This window comes from Lepisosteus oculatus, chromosome 26 (assembly GCF_040954835.1).
Source record: "Lepisosteus oculatus isolate fLepOcu1 chromosome 26, fLepOcu1.hap2, whole genome shotgun sequence".
Classification (NCBI taxonomy): domain Eukaryota; kingdom Metazoa; phylum Chordata; class Actinopteri; order Semionotiformes; family Lepisosteidae; genus Lepisosteus; species Lepisosteus oculatus.
In genome coordinates, this window is record NC_090721.1 from 7,879,004 (window position 1) to 7,900,598 (window position 21,595).

The 21,595-nt window shown below is 47.7% G+C and overlaps 1 protein-coding gene across 8 annotated transcripts in view; it reads right to left on the reverse strand.

The window, feature by feature from the left end:
- The window catches only part of acaca (acetyl-CoA carboxylase alpha), an 82,236-nt gene that overhangs the window by 59,893 nt on the left and 748 nt on the right, over positions 1-21,595 (reverse strand). For 4 of the 8 annotated variants that reach the window (XM_015367374.2, XM_015367373.2, XM_006640894.3 and 1 more), the window contains exons 1-23: positions 19,971-20,177; positions 17,444-17,699; positions 13,133-13,265; positions 12,898-13,036; positions 11,952-12,061; positions 11,744-11,825; positions 11,369-11,467; positions 10,897-11,003; positions 10,422-10,532; positions 10,100-10,309; positions 9,461-9,631; positions 7,432-7,593; positions 6,955-7,118; positions 6,521-6,671; positions 6,298-6,401; positions 6,097-6,178; positions 5,260-5,405; positions 4,858-5,008; positions 4,278-4,412; positions 3,790-3,936; positions 3,403-3,591; positions 2,849-2,949; positions 1,507-1,595 (exon numbers count right to left, since the gene is read on the reverse strand). In XM_015367374.2, the coding sequence (XP_015222860.1) occupies positions 1,507-1,595; positions 2,849-2,949; positions 3,403-3,591; positions 3,790-3,936; positions 4,278-4,412; positions 4,858-5,008; positions 5,260-5,405; positions 6,097-6,178; positions 6,298-6,401; positions 6,521-6,671; positions 6,955-7,118; positions 7,432-7,593; positions 9,461-9,631; positions 10,100-10,309; positions 10,422-10,532; positions 10,897-11,003; positions 11,369-11,467; positions 11,744-11,825; positions 11,952-12,061; positions 12,898-13,036; positions 13,133-13,265; positions 17,444-17,670 (3,010 nt within the window). In that variant the 5' untranslated portion in view covers positions 17,671-17,699; positions 19,971-20,177. Of the gene's footprint in view, positions 1-1,506; positions 1,596-2,848; positions 2,950-3,402; positions 3,592-3,789; positions 3,937-4,277; positions 4,413-4,857; positions 5,009-5,259; positions 5,406-6,096; positions 6,179-6,297; positions 6,402-6,520; positions 6,672-6,954; positions 7,119-7,431; positions 7,594-9,460; positions 9,632-10,099; positions 10,310-10,421; positions 10,533-10,896; positions 11,004-11,368; positions 11,468-11,743; positions 11,826-11,951; positions 12,062-12,897; positions 13,037-13,132; positions 13,266-17,443; positions 17,700-18,642; positions 18,733-18,875; positions 18,968-19,970; positions 20,178-21,595 lie in introns of those variants that run through there. The other 4 variants (XM_015367369.2, XM_015367370.2, XM_069184353.1 and 1 more) reach the window with 4 other exon arrangements.

Genomic DNA, 21,595 nt, shown 5'->3' on the forward strand with positions numbered 1-21,595 from the left:
ACAACCAGGAGACACGCAACACACAGAGAATGACAAATACAGACACACAAATTACAACCAGGAGACATGCAACACACAGAGAACAACAGATACAGACACACAAACTACAGCCAGGTGACAAACATAGAACAACAAAAACAGGCACACAGACTAGAGTCAGGGCATTATTCTGTCTCTGATTTGTTTATTGAAAAAACAGAACACTGTAATCGACAGACAGATTTAGTTTACCAGCCCCTACAATACAGAACTGCAGCAGCAGTAAACCATAGAACTGTAAAGAGCAAAATCATGGCACACACATACAAGAGTCTCAGCAAATGAGCTGCACACACTGAACTAGCTTTGTTTAAACCCACAATATTTGTACTTAGCACCATGAATGGGGCAGAAGTACCTTTGAGCCAAATTAACAAAAAATGTAATGAAATTAAATGTGTTTAAAGTCATTTATTTTTAACCAGAGGATATGCTTCTTTTAGGGGAAACACTGCAAAACATGGACATTACATTCAGAGTAAAGAAAAATCAGGGCTAAGAAGAGACATAAACTGTAAACACAGTGCCCTCATGTGGTCACACAGTGCACGTCACACAGAGCCATTTGTAAACACATACGTATACTGTATTATTAGACGCATACCACTGCTCCATTACTGTCAACCAGACAGTAGGAGGTGAGTTTTTAACAAAACACAAAGTAAGGCAATTTACACAGCAGGTCTGAGTAAGTTCAAGGAGGTGACTAAATTAATCTAATCATCTAAAAGGCACCGTGGACAGTACATCTGTGTGGTCAGGTAAAGGCTTCAAGATGGGAAAGAAATTTGAAATAATACCTAAAAAAATAAAACCATAAAGAATGTAATTTCTGAGAAATTATTACTTACTGGAGACTTCCACACGAACAACAACTTAAAAAAAAAATACACACCAAAAAACACCCAAGTACTTGGCGTGTGCTTTTTAACTGTGGATGAATTGCTACATGTGGGTGTGCGCATGTGTGCATGAGCATGTATGAGAGTGCAATTGTGCACCTGTGTGAATGCATATGTATGTGAATGTATTATACATGTGAATGTGTGCATGTGGCTGTGTGGTGGCTCTGTGGCTAAGGATCTGCGCCTGTGGCTGGAAGGTTGCCGGTGTGTATCCCGCGGCTGGCAGAGGAAGCCTACTCTGTTGGGGCCCTGAGCAAGGCCCTTAACCTCAACTGCTCCAGGGGCACCGTATAAATGGGTGACTCTGTGCTCTGACCCCAAGCTTCTCTCCCTGTCTGTGTGTCTCATGGAGCAAGTTGGGGTATACGAAAACACAAATTCCTTATACAATAAATTGTATATGGCCAATAAAGTGATCTTATCTTAGGTACTGTATATATATTTTTAATTTCTTTGGACCTTATTTTAAGTTTAATACTGTGTGTGCATACACGTGTGAGAGTGTGCGATTGTGTGGTTCGGAGGTCAGAGATACACACGCACACTGCTCTCAGGGTCTCACCGTTCTGGAACTGCACCTCCACCCTGAGGTACTGGCGCAGCAGGTCCATCACCACTGCCTTCATGTGGCCGCGGATTCCGCTGCGGTACCTGGGCAGAGAGACGGGCTAAGATGAGCTCAGGGTGACGAGCTGAGATGAACACAGGAAGAATTGGGGCTGAGATGACCTCAGGGTGACGAGCTGAGATGAGCACAGGAAGAACTGGGGCAGAGAGATGAGCTGAGATGAGCTCAGAGTGATGAGCTGAGATGAGCACAGGAAGAATTGGGGCTGAGATGAGCTCAGGGTGACGAGCTGAGATGAGCACAGGAAGAATTGGGGCAGCGAGACGGGCTTAGACGAGCTTAGGGTGACGAGCCGAGATGAGCTCGGGGTAACTTTGAGGCAGAGAGACAAATAGGAAATGAGCTCGGGACAGCTTGAGACACAGTCATGTAGACATGTTCACAAACAACCAGTGGAATTTGTGAATCAGCTATGTCTTTTTTAACTAACTGACAATCAACTACAGGCCCAATGTCATAAAGCATAGCCACAATATTAATGTTACAAAGTCAATAAATATTTAATATGTCTTTGAGGAGTCTTTCATTATGAACTGGTGACATACTGTCTGAAGATTTCATTGTGTTTTTTTATTATCAAGATAAAATAGACATAAGTTTAGTGGTGAAAAATTATACAAAATTTCTTATGAATGTTAACCAAAGACTTATGCATGTCAAGTGTTTTGCTTCAGATGGGAAGACGGAGGTAAAATGAGACAGGTTGACCGGTGTAAATGTCTCTCTCAATGAACTGTGCCTCACTGAGGAAGACTGCAGCGTGTATTGCACAGTCAAGAGACTTCCACCAAGAGTAACAGCCAGAGCCGCAGACACAGTGGTTATCCCACCATGGTGAACGGGCCGGAGTCTTAGCACTGTCATTACACCCACAAGGATAACTACAAGTGTCCTGCACGCCCAGGGACTGGAAGAGAAGCGGTTATTTCAGCAGTCTTTCTTGAATTCCTAACAGATCCACAGACAGAGGATTCTATTCAGCTACAAAAAAATGCTCCAAACAGACTCCAGTTAATTTTCCAAAAAGCACGGCCCAGAGGAATCAAAACCACTGTGTCTTCAAACCACAAATTAAAAACCTGGTGCTGTACGCCTGCTTCTTCTTTCCAAAGAAATGCTGCCATTGAGGAAGGGGTCTGTAATCTGGGGAATGACAGATGGGGCAAAGGATTCCATCCTGGCAGATAGCAATCAAAGTGCTCATAAAGCTGATAAAAAAAAATCACAATTCTGAACCCTCCACCCCAGGTCTTGTCCTGCCAGGCGTGCTACTCACTTCTGCACCAGCTGGACGATGCTCTGCGTGTTCATGAAGAAGACCTCTCTCTCGGATTTGCGGTTCAGTGTGGCAGCGTGGCTGTCCAGGATGTTGGCAATCTGAAAGCACGCGGATCAAGTCGTGAGAGCACGTGTTAACCTGGGGCTACCACGGGCTGCGCAGGACCCTTGTCTCCGAACTCGACACCGAACGGGGCTTCACTGTCAAAAGCTGCTGTTCAGAACAATCTGGTCCCGCGGCGTCACTGCATATCGCAGTGAGGCGCAATGAAAACAGAGAAGCACTGACATGCCACAAAAACAAAATGTTAAAACGTAGTGAAAAATAGCAAAGGTCCAGACTTACATGAACATATGCACTCAAACATGCACATGACACCCATGTTTTGCTTAAGAATTTTTTCTTAAGGCTGTCTTTAATGTTTTACTCCATTTATTACATCTCCTGATATATTGAAATTAATTCTAGGTTATTTCCCACCACCATGAAGTGCAAAATTACCATGTAGATTTCTTAGCTTTAACAGTTTCAGTGCCTGCTATGTGCAGTACCTGCTGGCTGGGGAACTGGCAGAGCACGGAGGTGATGTTGCTAGCGTACTGTGCCATCTCTTTCTTGATGGCCTTCTCCACAGCGGGGGGGATACGGCCCGAGACACTGGTCATGATGTCCTGCAGCTCCAGCAGTGGGAGGGATGGGTCCCTCAGGGTCTTCATTAGCCTCTCCACCCACTCCTTCAGCTGCAACAACAGAGCGGGTCACCTCACTGTGGTCTACCACTCTTGCTGCAGGGCATGGCCAGTGAGGGGCGAGGGCATACCGAGGTGTACCGAGGTGTACCGGGGAGTGCAGGGTGCTCTGCCTGTGAAGTGACAGTGGGCCTGACCTATGTCTGTAGCGTGTGACCAGGGGGGTGGTGAGAGGATGGGGGGGATCACCTTGGCACTGAAGAAGGGCTCGGGAAGACAGAAGCCATTCATGATGTTGACCAGGTGGTCCAGCGTGCTGTGGAAGACCCGGTGCAGCTTCTCTCCTCGCAGAGCCAGGGACTCGATCTGGGGTAGTGCTCCAGTGTGCAGCTCCGCCTGGATGCACACACACATACACACACGTCAGCACTACACTGCACCTTGTGCGGGATTACTCCAACAGCTTAAACCTTAATGAGTTATTTTCTTCCCAAGATGTCAGGAGGTTCTGGATGCGGTATCCAAATAAAACAGAGCTGTTTTCAAATAGATTTCATTTTTCAAATATACCACTATATCATTTCTTTTACCACTGCTAATTCTTGCTTGCATTTATTGCAATGCGATTTGTGCTTTCAACATGTTCCCTCAGGCCTGCGAAAAGGAAAACAGCCTCATTCCTAATCAGACGCAGCTGGTCTCCGGGTGTGCAAGGCTGCTGCTGTCTCGGCACTCACCTGCTGGACTCTGCTGGGGTCGTCCAGCTGCAGCTTCGCGATGACGCAGCCGGGATCCAGCACCGCCCCCGCGCGCTTCACGTAGTGGATACAGCCCGACTCTGCCGCCGTCAGGGTCATCACCATCTTCATCACCTGCCGGGAAGGGAGAGGCGATGTGAGCACCCCGGGCGGCCGCTGGCTGAAGCCCTTTAAACGACTGCGGTACCGCGGCAGCGTCACAGCATAGCGCAGTGAAGCACATGGGAAGGTTCAGAATTTCACGAAGATATGCAGTCATGTCAGACACACATGTTTTGCTTAACAGATCTTTCTTGGGACCAGGATGGGCTTGATCTGAGGTCACTAACTGACTGTGACCAGGACTCTCCTGCAGAACTCAGAACCCCCAGTCCCTGACTGTCTGACTCCCAAACGGCAGAGTGCAACTGGATCAGTGTTCCCAGGAGAAGTGAGACAGCGTCCCCCTGACCTCTTCCTGACTCCGGGGGGACATCAGCAAGGTGGATGCCTCCCCTTCAATCCCCACTGACTCCCAGCGCTCCAGCACAGCACAGAACGTACGGAGTAGAAGGCTCACCTCTATCTCAGCGTAGCACTGTCCTGCGAAGACATGCCCCCCGTCCTCCACCGTGTACTGGATCAGCTTCCCTGCGGAGGGGGAGCGCAGGAGTGAGGGGTCGTTCTCCTTCTCGAACACGCAGGTCTTGTTCCCGATCGTGATGCGATACCTGGGCAGGCAGCCGGGGGGAGACAGAGATGAGGACATGACAGAGAAGGCAGGGATAGAATACAGCGTCAGTGTGAGTATGGGTGCAAACAAGAGAAAGCACAGGCTTGATTTAAACCAATTTATATCGGCAGTTTCCAACATCACAGGAACCTGTCCCTGGAGTCATATGTGGGACAAATTATTTACTCTGATTGTGCAGTGAGAGTGCAAGAGCAAGAGCTTGCAGTTACAGTGCCCAGTATCCACTACCTGTCCACCTCTTCCTTCATGTACGTTGTGTAACTGCTGCCATCGTAGGAGAGCAGGAGGCCGCCATCGCTCAGCCGGTGGACGTCCACCTCCACACATGAGTGATTCATGATCACCACATAGGAGTTGGGAGACTGACGGGTCACCTAGGGGCACAGGGGGAGAGTCTTATTCCCATGGCCAGCACAGGTGTTACATACAGTACAGACACAGTGCCTTGGGGCTGTACTGTATGTAACTTATTCACAATGTACAAAACTGACCTTTGCACTAGTTATCGAGAACAGAGTAAACCTGTATTTTGTACCAGGTCTGGTACTCTCGCCCCTACACTACCAGGGCTCCCTCTTGGACACCCTCCCTGCCAGTGCCATCTGCTCACTCCAGCTCACCCAGAATTCACCTGGTCACTACTCTTCCATGCACCACCATGCTCCTGCCGGTCTTCAGTCTCTTTATCTCTTGCCACACCCTGTCTCCCTCCTTCTTCTTCTGTCAGACAGGAAGTCACTTCCAGAGCCCATGCCACTCTTACCTTCAACTGTGAAATGATTGTTCCGCAGAACTCAGAGCCCCTCTGTCCCTGATTGCCTTTCAGAGCCTGCTCAAAACTCTTCTGTTCAGCCAGTAAGTGTAACTTCTCAGCTGTCATCTGCATCCTGCAATAACTCTTGTATTGCATTGCTTTTAATTCTCACACTGGTAATGTGAAATGATGATGGCACTTATTATATACAACGCTGGCATGTACTCATGCTAAGTGGTTACTTATAATTGTCAGCATGATATATATATGGAGGCCCTGACCCGCCTGTTACCCAGAAGGCAGTGTTTTACCTTCAGCGCGTATTTGGTGGCCTCGTAAATGAGCTCCACATCCACAGTGTTGAGGAGAGTGTGAGCGGGCAGCACCTGACCCCTAGGGAGAAAACAGACGGGAAACTCAGATCAATGTGGCCGGTGCCAAGTAAGGCTTTGCTGTGTAGCTGTTTGCAAAAAAAGGACCGCCCTTCAGCCAACCCTGCCCTGGCTCCCTACCTTTCCAGCGAGTGGAGGAAGTTTGAGACGCTGTTCCTTAAACTGATGTCGGCAACATGGAGGGCTCCGCACACTATACCCAGCATGGTGTCCGGTCGCTCTGCCTAATAAACACAGAGGAGAATCCCTCGCTTACAAACACAACTGAGACAAGAGGAAAATCGTGATGCAAACGAAGCTGAAAGCCTGTAGACAAAGACGGGCAGGACAGGCACTCCATTACCTGCACTTTCTCGGAGATGAGCCGGTCCAGCCAGCCCGTGTCGATGCTGTTGTGCTGGAAGCTCTCCGTTTCCAGCAGTTTGATGAGGTACTCCACCGTGGTCCTGAAATCCCCACGGATAGACAGTTCCTTCAGGGCCACCACCATGTTCCTGAGGGGCAACAAACAGACACTATGTTACTGAGGGGCAAGGGCACTCTGTGCAGCTGAGGGCAAACAGAGAGTGGGTATACTATTGAAAGGCAAGAATCAAAACTTACGACAACTGCCAATGACATTGATTTTATGCAGAGGAAAAGGGTGGTGTTTGTAAAACTTGAGAAAAATCAGTTTGAAGAAGGAATGGCTTTCCTTGAAGAAGGAATGGAGTGTGGATAAACACATACACAGAAGAGAGAGAGTGACAGTCAGTGGGGGAGAGACAGGGAACTCACGAGATAGCCTCCTCGCGGTTTTCCCCCCAGGAGAAGCAGTGACCGAATTGCGAGTCGGCAAATTCGTGCAGCCCACCGGCAGCCGCCACGCTGAAATACCCCCAGACGTTCTTGCTGCTGCGGAAATTCAGCTCCTGCACGGTGCCCGAGCTGGGCTTGAACCCCTGCAAGGCCAGGCAGACGAGCCAGAGTTACCGGGGGACAGTGACACACATACACACCGCAGCACAACAGGGGTGTCCCAGCTCAACTCTGGGATTGCACAATAAAGACTTCTGAATGTTCCCCTTTAACTCAAATGGTGAACCAGTTCCCCACCTTTCCACCTTTTTGGTTGTGAACTGGGGCTGCTGGCACTGAACTGCTGCCAGCCAAATGGGTCCAGTATATCAATGGTGGAAAAAGTGGGTTCCTCCCTGTTTGCAATGCACACAGGAACGAAAGCACTTTGTGTAAAAATGCAAGGCATTACCGTACCTCGTCAGGGTTCTCGCTGGTGATGCGAGCGGCGATCACATGGCCACGCGGAGAGGGCGCCGTGGACAAGCCCTCGAAGTCGATGGGCGAGTCGCCCCATGGCTGCAGCCCATACAGCATCCGGATGTCCTTGATCCTTTGCAGGGGGATCCCCATGGCGATCTGTACGGGGGGAGAGCCAAGAGCAGACCGAGGTCTGCTGTTTAAGCCTTTCTTTAAAGCAGCTAACAATGCTTTTACTGCAGGCAACTGAATTTGATTTGGAATGTTATGAGGCAGATCTCACCAGTCACTGGAAGAAGTCTTTATACAGAAATACACAGTATGTTAGGTACATGAGCTTCTTTTGAATGCCCTATAAAACCTAATAAAACTACAGTAGAGGTAGTTCTTGATTTAGTGATTTAAATTGCATGTTTTGGCTTAACAAGTCTCGTTCAAATACTGTATACTATTTCCTAATTTAGGACAAATTAATTCTCAGTTTAACATGCTTTGTTGCTGTTAGGTGCGCAAACAGAATACACTGAATGAACAGTGGAACACGACCCAGAGGGCAGTGTGGAACAAGCTGCCCAGCCCTGCTGCTTATTATTGCAGGAAAGTGAAAAAAAATCTATACAACCCTAAAACAAAGTAAGCTACTGTGGGAAAAACAGTGGGAAAACAATCAGACAGAATCATAAGTAGAGCAAAGCAAAAATATTTTTAAGGTTACTTAAATACTTCAAAACATTGGGATTTAAAAAGATCACAGAGAGTAAAAGGACATGAACAGAATTGCACAGTCCAGATGTGTCTGTAAGAGCGGCAGCATGACTCAAGCATTTCCCACACCACTCCTACCCACCACTAACCCCGGTCTGTCCTCCCATGGCACCGGCAGACTTTAACAGGCACTTCGCTTCAAAATGACTTTCAGTACAGCACCATGGAAGTATCTTAGATTAGAAAAAGTCAATCCTCTGGTTGGAAATGGACCCAGGACATCCCCCCCCCCCCCATTGACTTGCATTTAATTTGGGACTTCGTTTTTAAGTTACACATTTTTTTAATAACACATTCAAAATTTAGGCTGCATTCCCGAACCTAGATCCGAGAAAAATCGGTATCAGTATTGCTCATGTCCAGTAGATGGCGATGAAGGCATGACTTACTTATAGTGAGTATAAAAACCTTTATTTTCTAGAAATATATTACAATTGTATTAGTTTTAGAACTATTAGTTTTATCTCAACTTTAAGCCCTTGTGCCAAACTCATTTATTTATTCATTGATCCTTAGTATGGGCAATTTCTTATCCCTTTTCCTTCAATTAGACACAGAATCCTGAGAATGTGGGCACATTAGGCAGCGCAAGCTATAGTCACATCTATCAATTGGCATGCACTCAATAAATGCCCTAGATTACCCTGCTGTATAATCCCTCAGCCATTCTTATTTAACACAATGAAAAACTGGAATCTTGGCTGATCTACAGTAGACTGCAAGTCAATGAGAAAGGCAACCTTTGTGCTGTGGAGTAGGGTCTGCGCTCCTATGTAAAACACTGCCACAGAGGCCCTCTGACAGCTGACCTACATTGCCCAGTCACGTGACTCTGCATTTCTTTAGTGTGGGGGGGGGGGGGGGGGGGGGAACTAGCTGCAAAGGCAGCCTCCTCCCCGGTTTCCACAGCGACTGAGCCCTCACAGCGCTCACCCGTGGAGATGGAGAGCGAGCCGTGAGGCCGTGCTGGGGTTGCTTGCTGTAGTGCAGACAGCAGGGTGCATGTTACACCACATGGTCTCAGCTACTGCATCAGCTGACAAGGCCCCGGGACAGAAGAATCACTTCTGCCCTGAAAAGCCAACAGAAGGTTCAGGAGGAGGTAAGATCCGGAGAGTTCACAGCTCGCATAATTGGTTTCCAACTAGCTCTGTTGCTGCATGAGTAGGGATCTTTCTTTGGCCATTGTGAACTCTCTGAGGCATTACCTGCAGGGAAGCCATGTTTGTCTGCACTGATGCCCGCGTCCTCCCACTCTCACCTGTAGCTGTGCAGCGGGCAAGTTGACATCGGCCACCATCTCCGTGCAGGGGTGCTCCACCTGCAGCCGGGGATTGAGCTCCAGGAAGTAGAAGCTGCCATCTTGGCTGTACAGGTACTCCACTGTGCCAGCGCTGACGTAGCCCACCATCTTCGCCAGCTTCACGGCACACTGCCAAGACAGGGCCCAATTAAAACCCACAGCAACCGCCAGCACTCCTGACCAGCAGGCATCACCCTTCTTACTTAAACTTTGTGCCAGCAGCAGCAGAAGTCTGCAAATAAGAGGATTCATCAATAAAATAACAGCAATTTACCAGGAGCTACTGAGGATATAGCACTTAAATGACTGAATTAAAAAGACCCTTGTAACAGGAAAGTACATATCTGACAGTGGGCTCATTTTAATAGTCCCCGTAGGCATTTCTAATACTTGTCATTCATCCTGTGACATTAGCAGTTTTCCAGCTTGACACAGGATGGGGAAGAGTAAGTTGGATAACAGACGAGGGACGGACTAACAACCTGAGGGATTTTTTGCCTAGCACCCTCTCTCCCCTTCCCTACTCCATCTGCCCTCTGCACATGTTCACTCTCCTAAATATCATCCATAATCAGCGCGGTGGTCCCTGTCCATTACCTTCTCCATGTTCTCGAACACAGCACATGTGGCGATAGTGGCGGGGGCCTCCTCAATGATCTTCTGGTGGCGCCGCTGCACAGAACAGTCACGGCCGAAGAGCGAGATGGCATTACCATACTGATCGGCCAGGATCTGGACTTCCAGGTGCCTCGCGTGCTTCGCCAGTCGCATCACGAAGATAGGAGAGCCGGGCACCTCTGTCTGGACCTGAGACGACCAGCACAAAGGGCATTAACTTGCAGCTGCAAACACAGCTGATCAACCTGCTTGGACGGCAATGCACTCTACAACAACATCCAGTCCGAATGGACACACTCACCTGTCTGAAGAGGTTAGGGAAGTCATCTGCGCTGTTCACTTTACGGATGCCCTTTCCTCCCCCGCCTTCCGAGGCCTTCACCATCACAGGGTAACCCACTTTCTCTGCAGCCTGCAGGGGTCAGTAAAGAGTCAGCCAAATACCCATACTGCACTGGTCCTTAATATGTACAATTGAACACAAGCAAGGCTACTTAATCACATCCAGGCATAAAGGAGAAAACGATATGTGCAATCTACAAATCTATAAAAAATACGCATTACTTAAGTGGGAAGAACAAAGAAAAGAGAAAATTTTCTCCTTGCGTTTATCTTGGTATCCAACCTTAAGCCTTTCTGTCAAGAATTCAGAAGCCACACAGCAAAAGTATTTCTGTTCAGCCTATCTTAACAGATGCAGTTAAGCAGTAGTGATATCTATAATTGTGTGGACATTCCCCAGTTAATATATTGAATCATCTGTGGGCCTTGGTTACCTGTAGTCCCTCCTCCATGTCATGGATGCAGCCCTGCTCATACAGCTCAGGGGGCACTTTGATGTTCCTCTTCTTCTGGTCACTGTCTGACCATTCCACTGTCAGCCCTGCAGAGAGCACACGTGTGCACACCGCTCACTGCAGGCTCAGCCAGGTAAGCACACAGTAAACACCCCATCTGCTGTCCTATAAAGGTGTAGCATGCAATTCCAGTGCATAGAAATTTGTGAACTGTTTGTCACATGTCTTTTGTATGCAGTGTTACTGTCTAGTTGCAAACAGAAATATATGAACAGAGGCCCTTCAGCTGTGACACTGGCTCAGATTTGATTGTTTAAAAAGTCTGATCCATCATACAACAGTACTGTATATTCAAATACTTCTTTTAACACTTCATTTGAAATTGATTCCATGTGGAAGGAGCTCTGTCCCATGACATAGAGCACTAGGCACACACAAAGCAAACTCTTACCAGTCCCACTCCAGGGTAGCGTGGGAATGCCCGCTGTCTGTGCTACGATGGATGAGGCGATCTTATCTCCCAGCGCCCACATGGCCTGGCTGGGTGGACCTGCAGAGGGAACACGTGACTGCAGTGAGGGCCTAAAAAGCACTAAATGCATTAAAAAACCGTCTCTGTATCAACTCAGATTATCAGATGTCCCAGTGAAAGCACTGTTCATTGCCTATTATTTCATGGGCCATTGCAGTGTGCCACTTTAAATGTTTTATTCCTCCGTCTCTTCTGTAGAAGATTACTTGCCATACGTATCGCAATGGGGGGCAGAAACACGGACTTCCTCTCCTGGGAGGGAGAGGGATGGGCGGCGGGGGCAATCTGTCTTACCCATGAAGGCAATGCCATTCTTGTGCAGCAGCTCTGGGAGCTTGGGATTCTCTGAGGCATGGCCCCAGCCCGCCCACACCGCCTGGGAAAACAGCAGAGCAGGTCAAACAGCAGACTCAGCCCTGTGACACGAGGCATTCAAATACACAGGTACTGTATTCCAATGCAGTAACTAGTCTCTGACACTGCTTTTTCACATCAGTCCTACCTGCACGGGGATGCGCTTGGCGATGTCCAGAATGAGCTCCACATTGGCGTAGTTGTTGTTATTAGGTCCTCCAGGTACAGGCACATAGTGGTCCGCCATTTTAATGTACTCTGCACAGAACAAACGCCCATGGCAGTGGGCATGCTGGTCAGCACAGGACAAGAGGCTCTCAGCCAAGAAATGCTTCCGAGTTTCTGATTTCAACAGAAACAGCCACAAGCAATGCCCAGCCTCCATCACTCAATACCACAGAAGTGTTACCACAAGACCACACCTGGCCTGAATCTTCTGCCACTTTCTCTCCAGATGCTCAATAAGCCGAAGGCCTATATTATATATATATATATGTATCCCATGACGAAGTATTAAAATGAAAGAGCTAATAATCAATAGCACTGCTTCTAAAAGTGAGGTTAAATGTAATTAAAACAGCCATGTTTAATATCAACTGATCATTTGTCATCCGATTCGGATTTGAAAACATCCAGCACTGTGCTTTTAGCAGAGGATGCAGGTTGAAATGTGGATCTCTTAAACCAGTAAGTGCCCATTAAGCATGGATTAGAGCCTAATATCATGCCTGATACGTCTGCTGCAGAGCACCAGAGACAGAGACGCTTCCTCAACCTGGGAAAACAGCCAGCCGGATCAGCACGGCTTTCAAACCACACCCTGCATCTCTTCGTCTGAAACGCAATATTGACTCTCTGCTATCACTGAATGCAGTACACTTCCATGCCACCAACCAAAGCACGTTTTTTTGAAAGGGCCAGGCTTGGTATTGCAACACCTGCACGAAAAATAAAAACCTCTGGTGATCCCCAGAAGCAGTTTGTTTAAACACAGCTTTTCTTCTGTCCACCACTACTCTGTGTTTAGTCACTATGCCCCTACGTCCCGTCCCCCCCCCATGTGCCACCCCCTGCACCCTCCACCTCCCACTCACCTGCATTGGCCTTAAGGTCCTCGGGGGTTACCATGACGACAAAGCGAATGGCGCGCTCATTCCGGAACATCTCGTAGGCCCAGCGGCGGATAGACCGCATGCACTTCACCGCGGCGATGCCGTTGTTGGCGATGAGAACCTACCAAAGCAAGACAGCGACAGCTCAGCGGGCTGGCACAGTGAAGGGGGACACCCCCGGAAGAGCCACCCCGCCGCCTTCTCTTTCGTCACCCACCTTCTCGATGACCTTGTTGCCTCCGAAGCGCGTGACGAATTCCGCAGGGGAGGCCACGGTAAAGTCTCTCTGTAGGTCGATGCGCCTTCGATCGCGGCCCTGCTTCACCAGGTGGAGCCCCGACATGCTGGGCCTGTAGGGCGGCGACAGAGAGCACACATTCACGCATCCTGACGCCTGGTGCCTGCAGTCTGCGGAGCAGGGGACAGCTTCTTGATCCCTCCTTCACCTATACCCCCCCAGGACAGTATTGAGGTCACTGTCTGTGTTCCTAAACTCACCCCTGATCTGCTGTTATTTTAACTACTTTATTGTGTTTCCTTAGGCCAACATTTTGTGTTTAATATGTTGCAATGAAGATGTGGAACTCAGTAATTACAGGTTTCAGGAGAGACACAATCACAGTCGCTGTGGAGATTAGTAAGATTACAGTATCTCAAAGCAGGCTGCAGGGTGTGTCCGTATTTGCAAATTCACTGTAGTCCTGTACCCTTAAAGCACCCTTATAACTCCCTGTGAGAGAAACATTCATTTATGATACATATATGCCAGCTGCATATTATACATATTTTAAGACATGTTTGTTTTATATATTTAAAACATATTTATATAACGCAGCATCTCTTAAATCATTTTTAGTTTGCTTTTATATATTTTAATTTGGATCTTATTGCTGTACATTATTCTGATCAGCTGTGCTTTTTTTAAAAAACGTTTTTATTTTATGCTGCTTTTGCAAAGATTATGGAATGTGGAATAATAACAACAAAGATAGTAAGGAACCAGTTGGGATTAATTCTGCATCTAGAGTTGAAATGTGTTTTTTTTGTCTTCCTTCTACTTTTCCACGTGGAATTAACCTCTGCTTGTTCCTTGGCCACCCACACGCTGCCACACAGCCTCACTCCCGCCCATGAAAATAAGATGATGATTTTTTTACCCTATAGCACACTTCCTCTGCCCTGAGGCCTTCCCTGAATTTAATCACACAACAAGGTTCCTGCTGCCGGGGGAAACAAACCCACAGTCTTTCTGTGATTTAAAAGGCTACAATGGGCAATGGACACAAACACTGCACCATAAAAAAAACAGAAAACACCCTCTGCAAAGGCTCATTTCCTTGCACAACAAGAAGAGATGGAAGATTAATGGGCAGGAGTACACTCCGCGTTGAAGGGTGAGCGGGCAAGGGTGGCCACCACACAGCAGGACACCACAATAAACTCCACTGTCCCGGCAGACAGTCCCCTTACTGTCAGTTACAGAGGAAACCCAAACAGTAACAGCTCTTGCTAACAGAAGACAGCGTCTTCCATTGTAGCAGCAGCCAGAGATACCCTGGAGCAAATATTTGATTTATTTGCTCTTTTTCGCGTTAACCTCTTAATATCCTAGCAATCAGACAGATGAGCAGTCAAACAGTGATGCTTCTGTGATGCGCTGAATGCAAAGTAAATCCTCTACAGCGTGGGCCTGTGAGCCTGAGCGGGACTCTGTGATCGAACAACAGCAGGGTGTTAATGCGCAGACTGTGCGTCACTCTCTCCCTCAGCCTCAGTGATTTAATGCCACAACACAACCACAGACCCACCTTCCCTCAAGCTCTGAGCCAATAAGGAGGTCTGGGTGGTCCTTGATATTTCAAGAGAAGGCGTGTCAGCAGTTCCAGCTGTTGTTTGGCCAGATACAGTGGTCCGACCTGGCTGGGAGGGGAGGGGGACAGTCTTGCATCACTGTGGAACACTGGCGCATGCTGGGGGGGTCGGGGTCAAAGGGGTGTCTCAGCCACCGCAGGTCATTACCAGCCCTCCAGGCCATACAGTACAGGCCCCACTCCAAATCTGAATTACACAATGGTCTGTTTTTGCCAGGCAGAGGACTCTCTCCTCCAACAGGGAAGAGGGGGCGGTTATGCTGCTGGCCTGAGATGTTTCTCAATGTCCTGTATTTCCAGTTTCTCACCCCCCCCCACCCCACCATGTGAAGTGGCACTGCTGGTCCAGACAAAAGAATAAGCAGTATTTATGCATACCTAGAATTTTGTACATACCCTGAAACAACACTGAGCAGTAATTAGCAATGCTAATGCTAAATGACTAGAAAGAGTATGATGCCCAACAGATTCACTCAACAAAAGATAGAGGCCCACAGCCTAATTATTAAAAGAATTCCTTGCATTTATATAGTATTTATACAGTGCTTTTTTACTTCAAAGGACTTTGGAAAAAACAACAAAAAAAAACACTGAGGAATGTTAATCGAGAAATCAGGCTTAAGAAGCTTTGGCTTCACCTGCTTGGCTGAGAACAGATCTGTGGCCATGCTGGAGAAAATGACAATGCACCCAGACCAGCAACACACACTCGCAGCAAAGCATGGAGGGGGAACCTGCTGCACTGTAATTTGGGGTGACACTACCAGCCCTCTCACGTCTGAACGAGTTCAGAAAAAAAATCAAGGTGGTGCACCAGAGTTTTCCAGCTAAGATACTGCTTAGGCATAACATAATGCAGAAATACTGGTGACCAACCATTATACACAATAGTAAGGTTTATATTTCAGAGCAGCCTACAGCTGTGGGCTACTGTTTCCTTCTGAATTTTTACAAACCTGGAAATCATCAGTCCTACCTCCAGCACTGTTTTGTTTTTTCTTTATGTCTGTTTTTTTATGCTTATTTATGATAGCAATTTACCCTTACAAACAATCTTAGCATCTCCTCCAGATATTCCACAGCCCCATAAACAAGTATCCACACCTGGTCTTGTGGGAAACCTTTACAGTCATGGCATAGGCATACTTTCTGACTGCCATCCTGGATTCTCCGGGGCCATGTGGCCCTGTACAGCACAGCCCGTACATCACAGGGTAAAAGAGATTGTCTGTTCTTACAGTGAATGTGCTGCTTTGGCCTCAGGAGACAGGTTTTGAGGTGGGACAAAGGGGGCTTAGGAAGTGTCTTCATTAAAATTACCCAAACCAAGAAGACTTTCTCCAAGGAGCAGAATTGTCTACTCACAGATTAATCTCACGTGCTCTTCAAAATAAATGTGTGCAGTGGACACATGACACTTGCACAAATAATCACAGGCTATGTGTAAGAAGCAGAACAGTTGTGAGCACTGTGAAGGACTACGCTCTTCTGGTTAGAATAGCCCCAAGACACGAATAAAGATTTTGCAGTGCTCAAAATTAATCATTGTTTTTAATAAACAATCTGCAATAAACAGGTAGAGTGAAAATCAGCATTCCTCACTGATGTGTGCTAATGAAAAGAAAATGCATTCTTCCACGTTAACAGGGAGCTTATAGATTCACAATATCCAATAACACTGCACGGTTGAGGGCAGCTTCCTCACGCCCTGTTTTCGTGAAACTGGGCTCCATCAGTATTGTGAACATTAGTGCAACAGAAACACAGCACAGCACCTTCTGCGGGAAAATGCATTTATAAAAAAAAAAGGACAATTTGATTCTAAAAAAAAATTAAAAAGAAGAACTGAGCTAGAGACGGTGGGGTAGGTAAATCTGACAGAAATGCAACTCAAAGGCTAGATGAAAGAATTGCTTTTCTGAAATGCTCTCCCCCAGCACAGAGCCAATGCAGGCTTGAGTGAGCACAGGGCGCCAGGGGCTTGCAGAGCTTCATGCATGCAGGCTGTCGAACACCACAAAGAGAGGCCATGAAAAGAGGGCAGGATTGCAAGGGCGGCTCAAAGCGGAAAAAAAAAGTCTGGGAATTCTGTGAAACGAGCAGACCTGGGATCTCACACAGGCTGGTGAAGGACAGAGGCCTCTCACGACACCCTCTCAACTATTGTCACGCACACGCACTGCTGCTGCAGCAGCCCAATCTCACATCTCAGAACGTTCTTTCAGTTTGCAGAAACACCTACAAGCCGGTATTCAGCCAGTGCACACCTACAAGTCCATGCTTTATAATGCACGTAGCAAATGCAATCCTTGCACGTTAAGCACAATAAATCATTTGGAACAGAGACCAAAGTACTTTATGTGCCACGCAAGAAAAACAGCAACCCTGAGAGAGCAAACAATCTTGCAGAGCAGAAATGTGTGGATAGAGTTAGAGAAAAGAAACTGGTATATTGATAAGACAAGTGGAGCTAGAAAAAGGGACAGGAAAAAGGAGAATAAGTGGAAGAGAAAGATGATGACATTAAGGGAAGGGATAGAGAGAGAGATGGATGAAATCGAGAGTGGAACAGGAAGAGAGCGGGAGAGCAGTGCGTTCTGGAGCCAGGTGGAGAGAGAAGGGGGGAAGAGGAGAGGGGCCCGGGCCGCGAAGCTCACCTCATGTGGTGCAGGGGTCCGTCGAGGTGGTCGAAGCCCAGCTCGTACTGGCTGTCGGAGCTTACCGAGGACGGGGACAGCGAGCGCTCCTTGTCCCCCAACAGGTCCACCTTGCCCAAGATCTCGTCCTCCGAGTTCTCCTCCGACACGGAGCCGATGATGAAGTGGGAGTGCAGGGCGGCGGGGGCCTCCGGCGGCTCCCCGGCGGGGTGGTCCTGCTCCGCCATGGCTGGGGGGCCCTGGCAGGCTGCGAGCACTGCGGGGGAGCAGCAGAGGTGGGGGGGGGACTGACAATCGGCCTGGACGGCACCAGAAACCAGCCCCGTGCTCACGCTGTTGGGAAACACGCGCTCTAACCGGCTGGCCCACAAGGAGCGGGCAAGGACAGAGCCCATCTCCGCCAGCCAGCGCCAGGGTCATGAGCGGACTGTGTTTCCAGCCAGCTCTCAGCACTGCCAGATTGCATCACAACACTTCCACAGGCTGGAACTGGCTGCATGGTGATCTACTGTGTCTCCAGCTGCACTGCCACATACAGTACAAAAAGATGGCCACATGTTCCAAAATGGTTTAATTAGGTAAATGACCCGTGTTCCTTTCTGTTTTAATGATGTTGCCTCTGTTTAATTCATTTGTGATTCCTGCCCACCACTGCATCCAAACGAATCCCTTGAAAACGATATTTTCTGTAAATGATATGCAAAGGGAGCTCAGCTGTTCTCTGTATTTACATACCAGCTGTCTCATGGAAAGAGACAGCAGGGTTTGCCTCCTCAAATCTGTGATGAAATCCCACAGTAAAAAAAAAAAACACTCACTCAATGGTGGCCTTACACCCATTTGCCCACTACTCCTAATTATGAGACTGTCAGAGTCAATACTGTTGTTGATCTCTCAGAAACCCCCCAGAGTTCTCCCACTCTACAGGAAAATGAACTTAGACCTTTCCCCAATGTATCATTAATAATTACTGTTACATCATACCTCACCACAGCAGTAATTATCATGATACCTACTACTACTACAACATCACAGTACCGCTCTTTACCGTAGTATTATAGTAATTATCATGATACACGATTATTAATGTATTACAGTACTTGTAAATATGATTTTTTTTTCATACGAAGTCGTGCTACACTATAGCTGACCATGTGTTATGAAAAGGCAGATAATCCATATTTAGGACCACAACCTACCTCTAACCACTGTTGGTCAGAAATGTCCCAACACTGAAGAAATTAATAATCATCAGAAGGAACTGGGCACAGATTTTAGGAGGCTTCCTACAGACCGCAGGGCTCCACGGGAATTAAAAACAAATGCGATTTTCCGTTCGCAGTTGAAGCCATTCCTACAATGAAACCTAGGCAATGCCGCGGTCACATGTAAAACCTGTTGTAATATAACCAGTGTGTTGGCTATACGAAACCTTCTGGGCTTCCCTAGCGAGATGTGAGGGCGCTGGGAGCGGGAGCAGGACGCCGCGGTGATTTCGCCGGAGCCGAGACCCGCCGGACGGAGAGACCATCACTACCGGAAGTGGCCGCCGCGGCGGGTGACAGGTAGAGCCTCGCGCCGCGGCTCCCGCACGGGGCTCGCGAAACACGTGTCCCCGATCCCAGAAAGAGATCAGGACAGCTCCCTCTCTTTTCCTTCTCTGCGACAGCCGCTGATTATTTGCCTGGCGTGACAGCAGGAGCGCTGCTCAGTACAGTACAGTGTCTGGCACAGAAGGCATGTTTATTCTTTGAACCACCACGTAAGCTAAATATCCAATGTGGTTTTATTTTATTATTTTTTCCATTGAAAGAGGGATTCACAATAATTCGGTGCCGGCTCAGATGTGAATACACGAGCTCTTCATCCACTTCACGTGAAATACCAGGCTTAAAATGCCGTCCCCCGGACCGCGAGTGATGCCAGAGGGGAGGATGAGTTCTTGAGGTAACCTTGGTGAACCAGTCAGACGCGCAGGATGTCGCAAGCGCCGGGCACGCCTCGCGGATCCAGTCAAACACGCTCCTCGGTGTGGGGCATGGTTTCGATTGCCCTCACACGTGTTTCATGCGGGCTCATATATCATATCTGGATCGAAAATACACCACTCGCTTCATATCGCTCACGATAACGTGTTAAAGAACGCCCCCGATTATTGCATGCGTGTTGGGTGTGTACGTGCTGTACCAAATGTATACATCTTTTAACAGTCTCACGGAATATTAGATAACAGACACACCTATTGTCCACCAGAACTCCAGCCACATATGAAAGATTCGCTGTTGTACCTGGACTGTTAACAAGCAACCCACCTACACGCCCTATAAATAACTACAGTACTGCATATCCGACACTTGCATTAAAGTGTTTTAACACTTAGCAACAAAACATAAGCAAAACTCCCACATGAAGGAGTAAAGTAACCTTCTTGTCACGCAGTTACGAAAAAGACACAATGTACTCTTCAGTACAGCGAATGCCGGGTGCAGCTTCAATCATGTAATGAGATTATGTGAAGGATACTCACCGTGACGGAGAAACCGGCAAGCTATCCTGCTGTGTAATCGTTGGTCCCTGACGAATTGCCACCGGTGAACTAATTCAGTCCAGAATTCGGCGCATCGTCATTTCTAATGATGGAAAATTCACCTGAAGGTGGGTTTCTGTGTTAACTGCGGGCTCTCTGACAGCTACATCACACAGTGGTGTGATGCGATGGAGGGTTACTCCCGGTTGTTCACCCTTGACCCCCGGTGTAGCGACTCACGCTCCTGGAACCGAACAATGCGATTGGTCCCCGGCTGTCATGGGCGGGCTGAGAGAGGCTCAGGCCAAACGGAGGTGTGCCCAATCAGCGTAGAGCTCGGCCGTCCCACGTGTGCGATTCATATGGTCTGACCGGAATGAATACCCCAGTGAAGTAAAAGACAATATCCTTGCGGTAACGCTGTCTGAAACCCTAGGCATCCCGTCTGGCTCCCCGGGATGATCGATTATAGAGGGATTCGCTATTTAATATGAAACGGAACATGCAGCTGTAAAACAAATCGAAGCTGAATCGCCTCTGTACATCGATGCGGGAGACCTACGCCAAATAAATCTCCGTAATCACAGCAGTAATCTACCAAACGTATTTTTAAATACAGTTTTTATATTATTGCAGAGTCACTACATATTTAGAATTTAAGATATAGGTTTAATATAAACTAAACATGCACTGTCAGATTCCACAGTAAGCAGAGTACAAGCTACTGTGTTTCCTGTGCTTTGCTATCATACTATTATTAGCTGGGCATACTTGTAAAGCTGTAATGTCACCTTAAATGAGGTCACTATGTATATAAAACAACAGCTGCAAAGACTACAATTGTAGAATTCATATGCCCACCTGTTAACAGGCAGCCTGCTAGCACTCACTACCAACAGTCCACCGTCATCAAAGTGCTCATAGAGACACGCAACCTCTGCTGCACTCAGGAAGGTCACTGTGGCTGGTAGCTACATGGGCTCCCTGACAGGAACATGGCAATATTGACCTCTTATTGCAGGGTTGCAGGGGTAAGGCAAACAGGCAGTCATTGCCTCACCAGCAAGGTGTTGTCACACAGGCTGCTGTTGGCCAAGCGGCGGTACAGAGAGTCTTTAGGAGCCTGTGCCAAACCTGATTGCACAAGTCGGCACCTTTCTGTTTGCACGGGTGTGAACTGAAGTATAATAACGTACCAGACAGTGATGCAAGAATAAAGCTGGAATAAACCGCGGCTTTCATGACAAATGGGTCCAGTTCAGCCAGTAACCAGCGAGCTGGTTTAGTTCTTTAAGAAAGGAGTCAGAATAAGAACCTGCAGATTCTCTGACACTCCGGGATCGTGTTCGGACAGCACTATATTAGACAATGGATAATGTGTGTAGACATGTGGGGGACATTTATCACCCCATTTACTCCCATATATTGCTTTCTCCAGAAACAGTTACATCTTCTTTTAATCTATATATAATATTTAACGATCAATATGAATAATGGTGCTCCATAAAAGTGACAAGGTGCTGATTTTACCCTCCCAGATTGATTTAACAATGTAGATTTCTAACAACTGAGTGAACTGACTGAATCATTCAGAGGAAAACCAGGGTCCAAGGTAACACGACTGC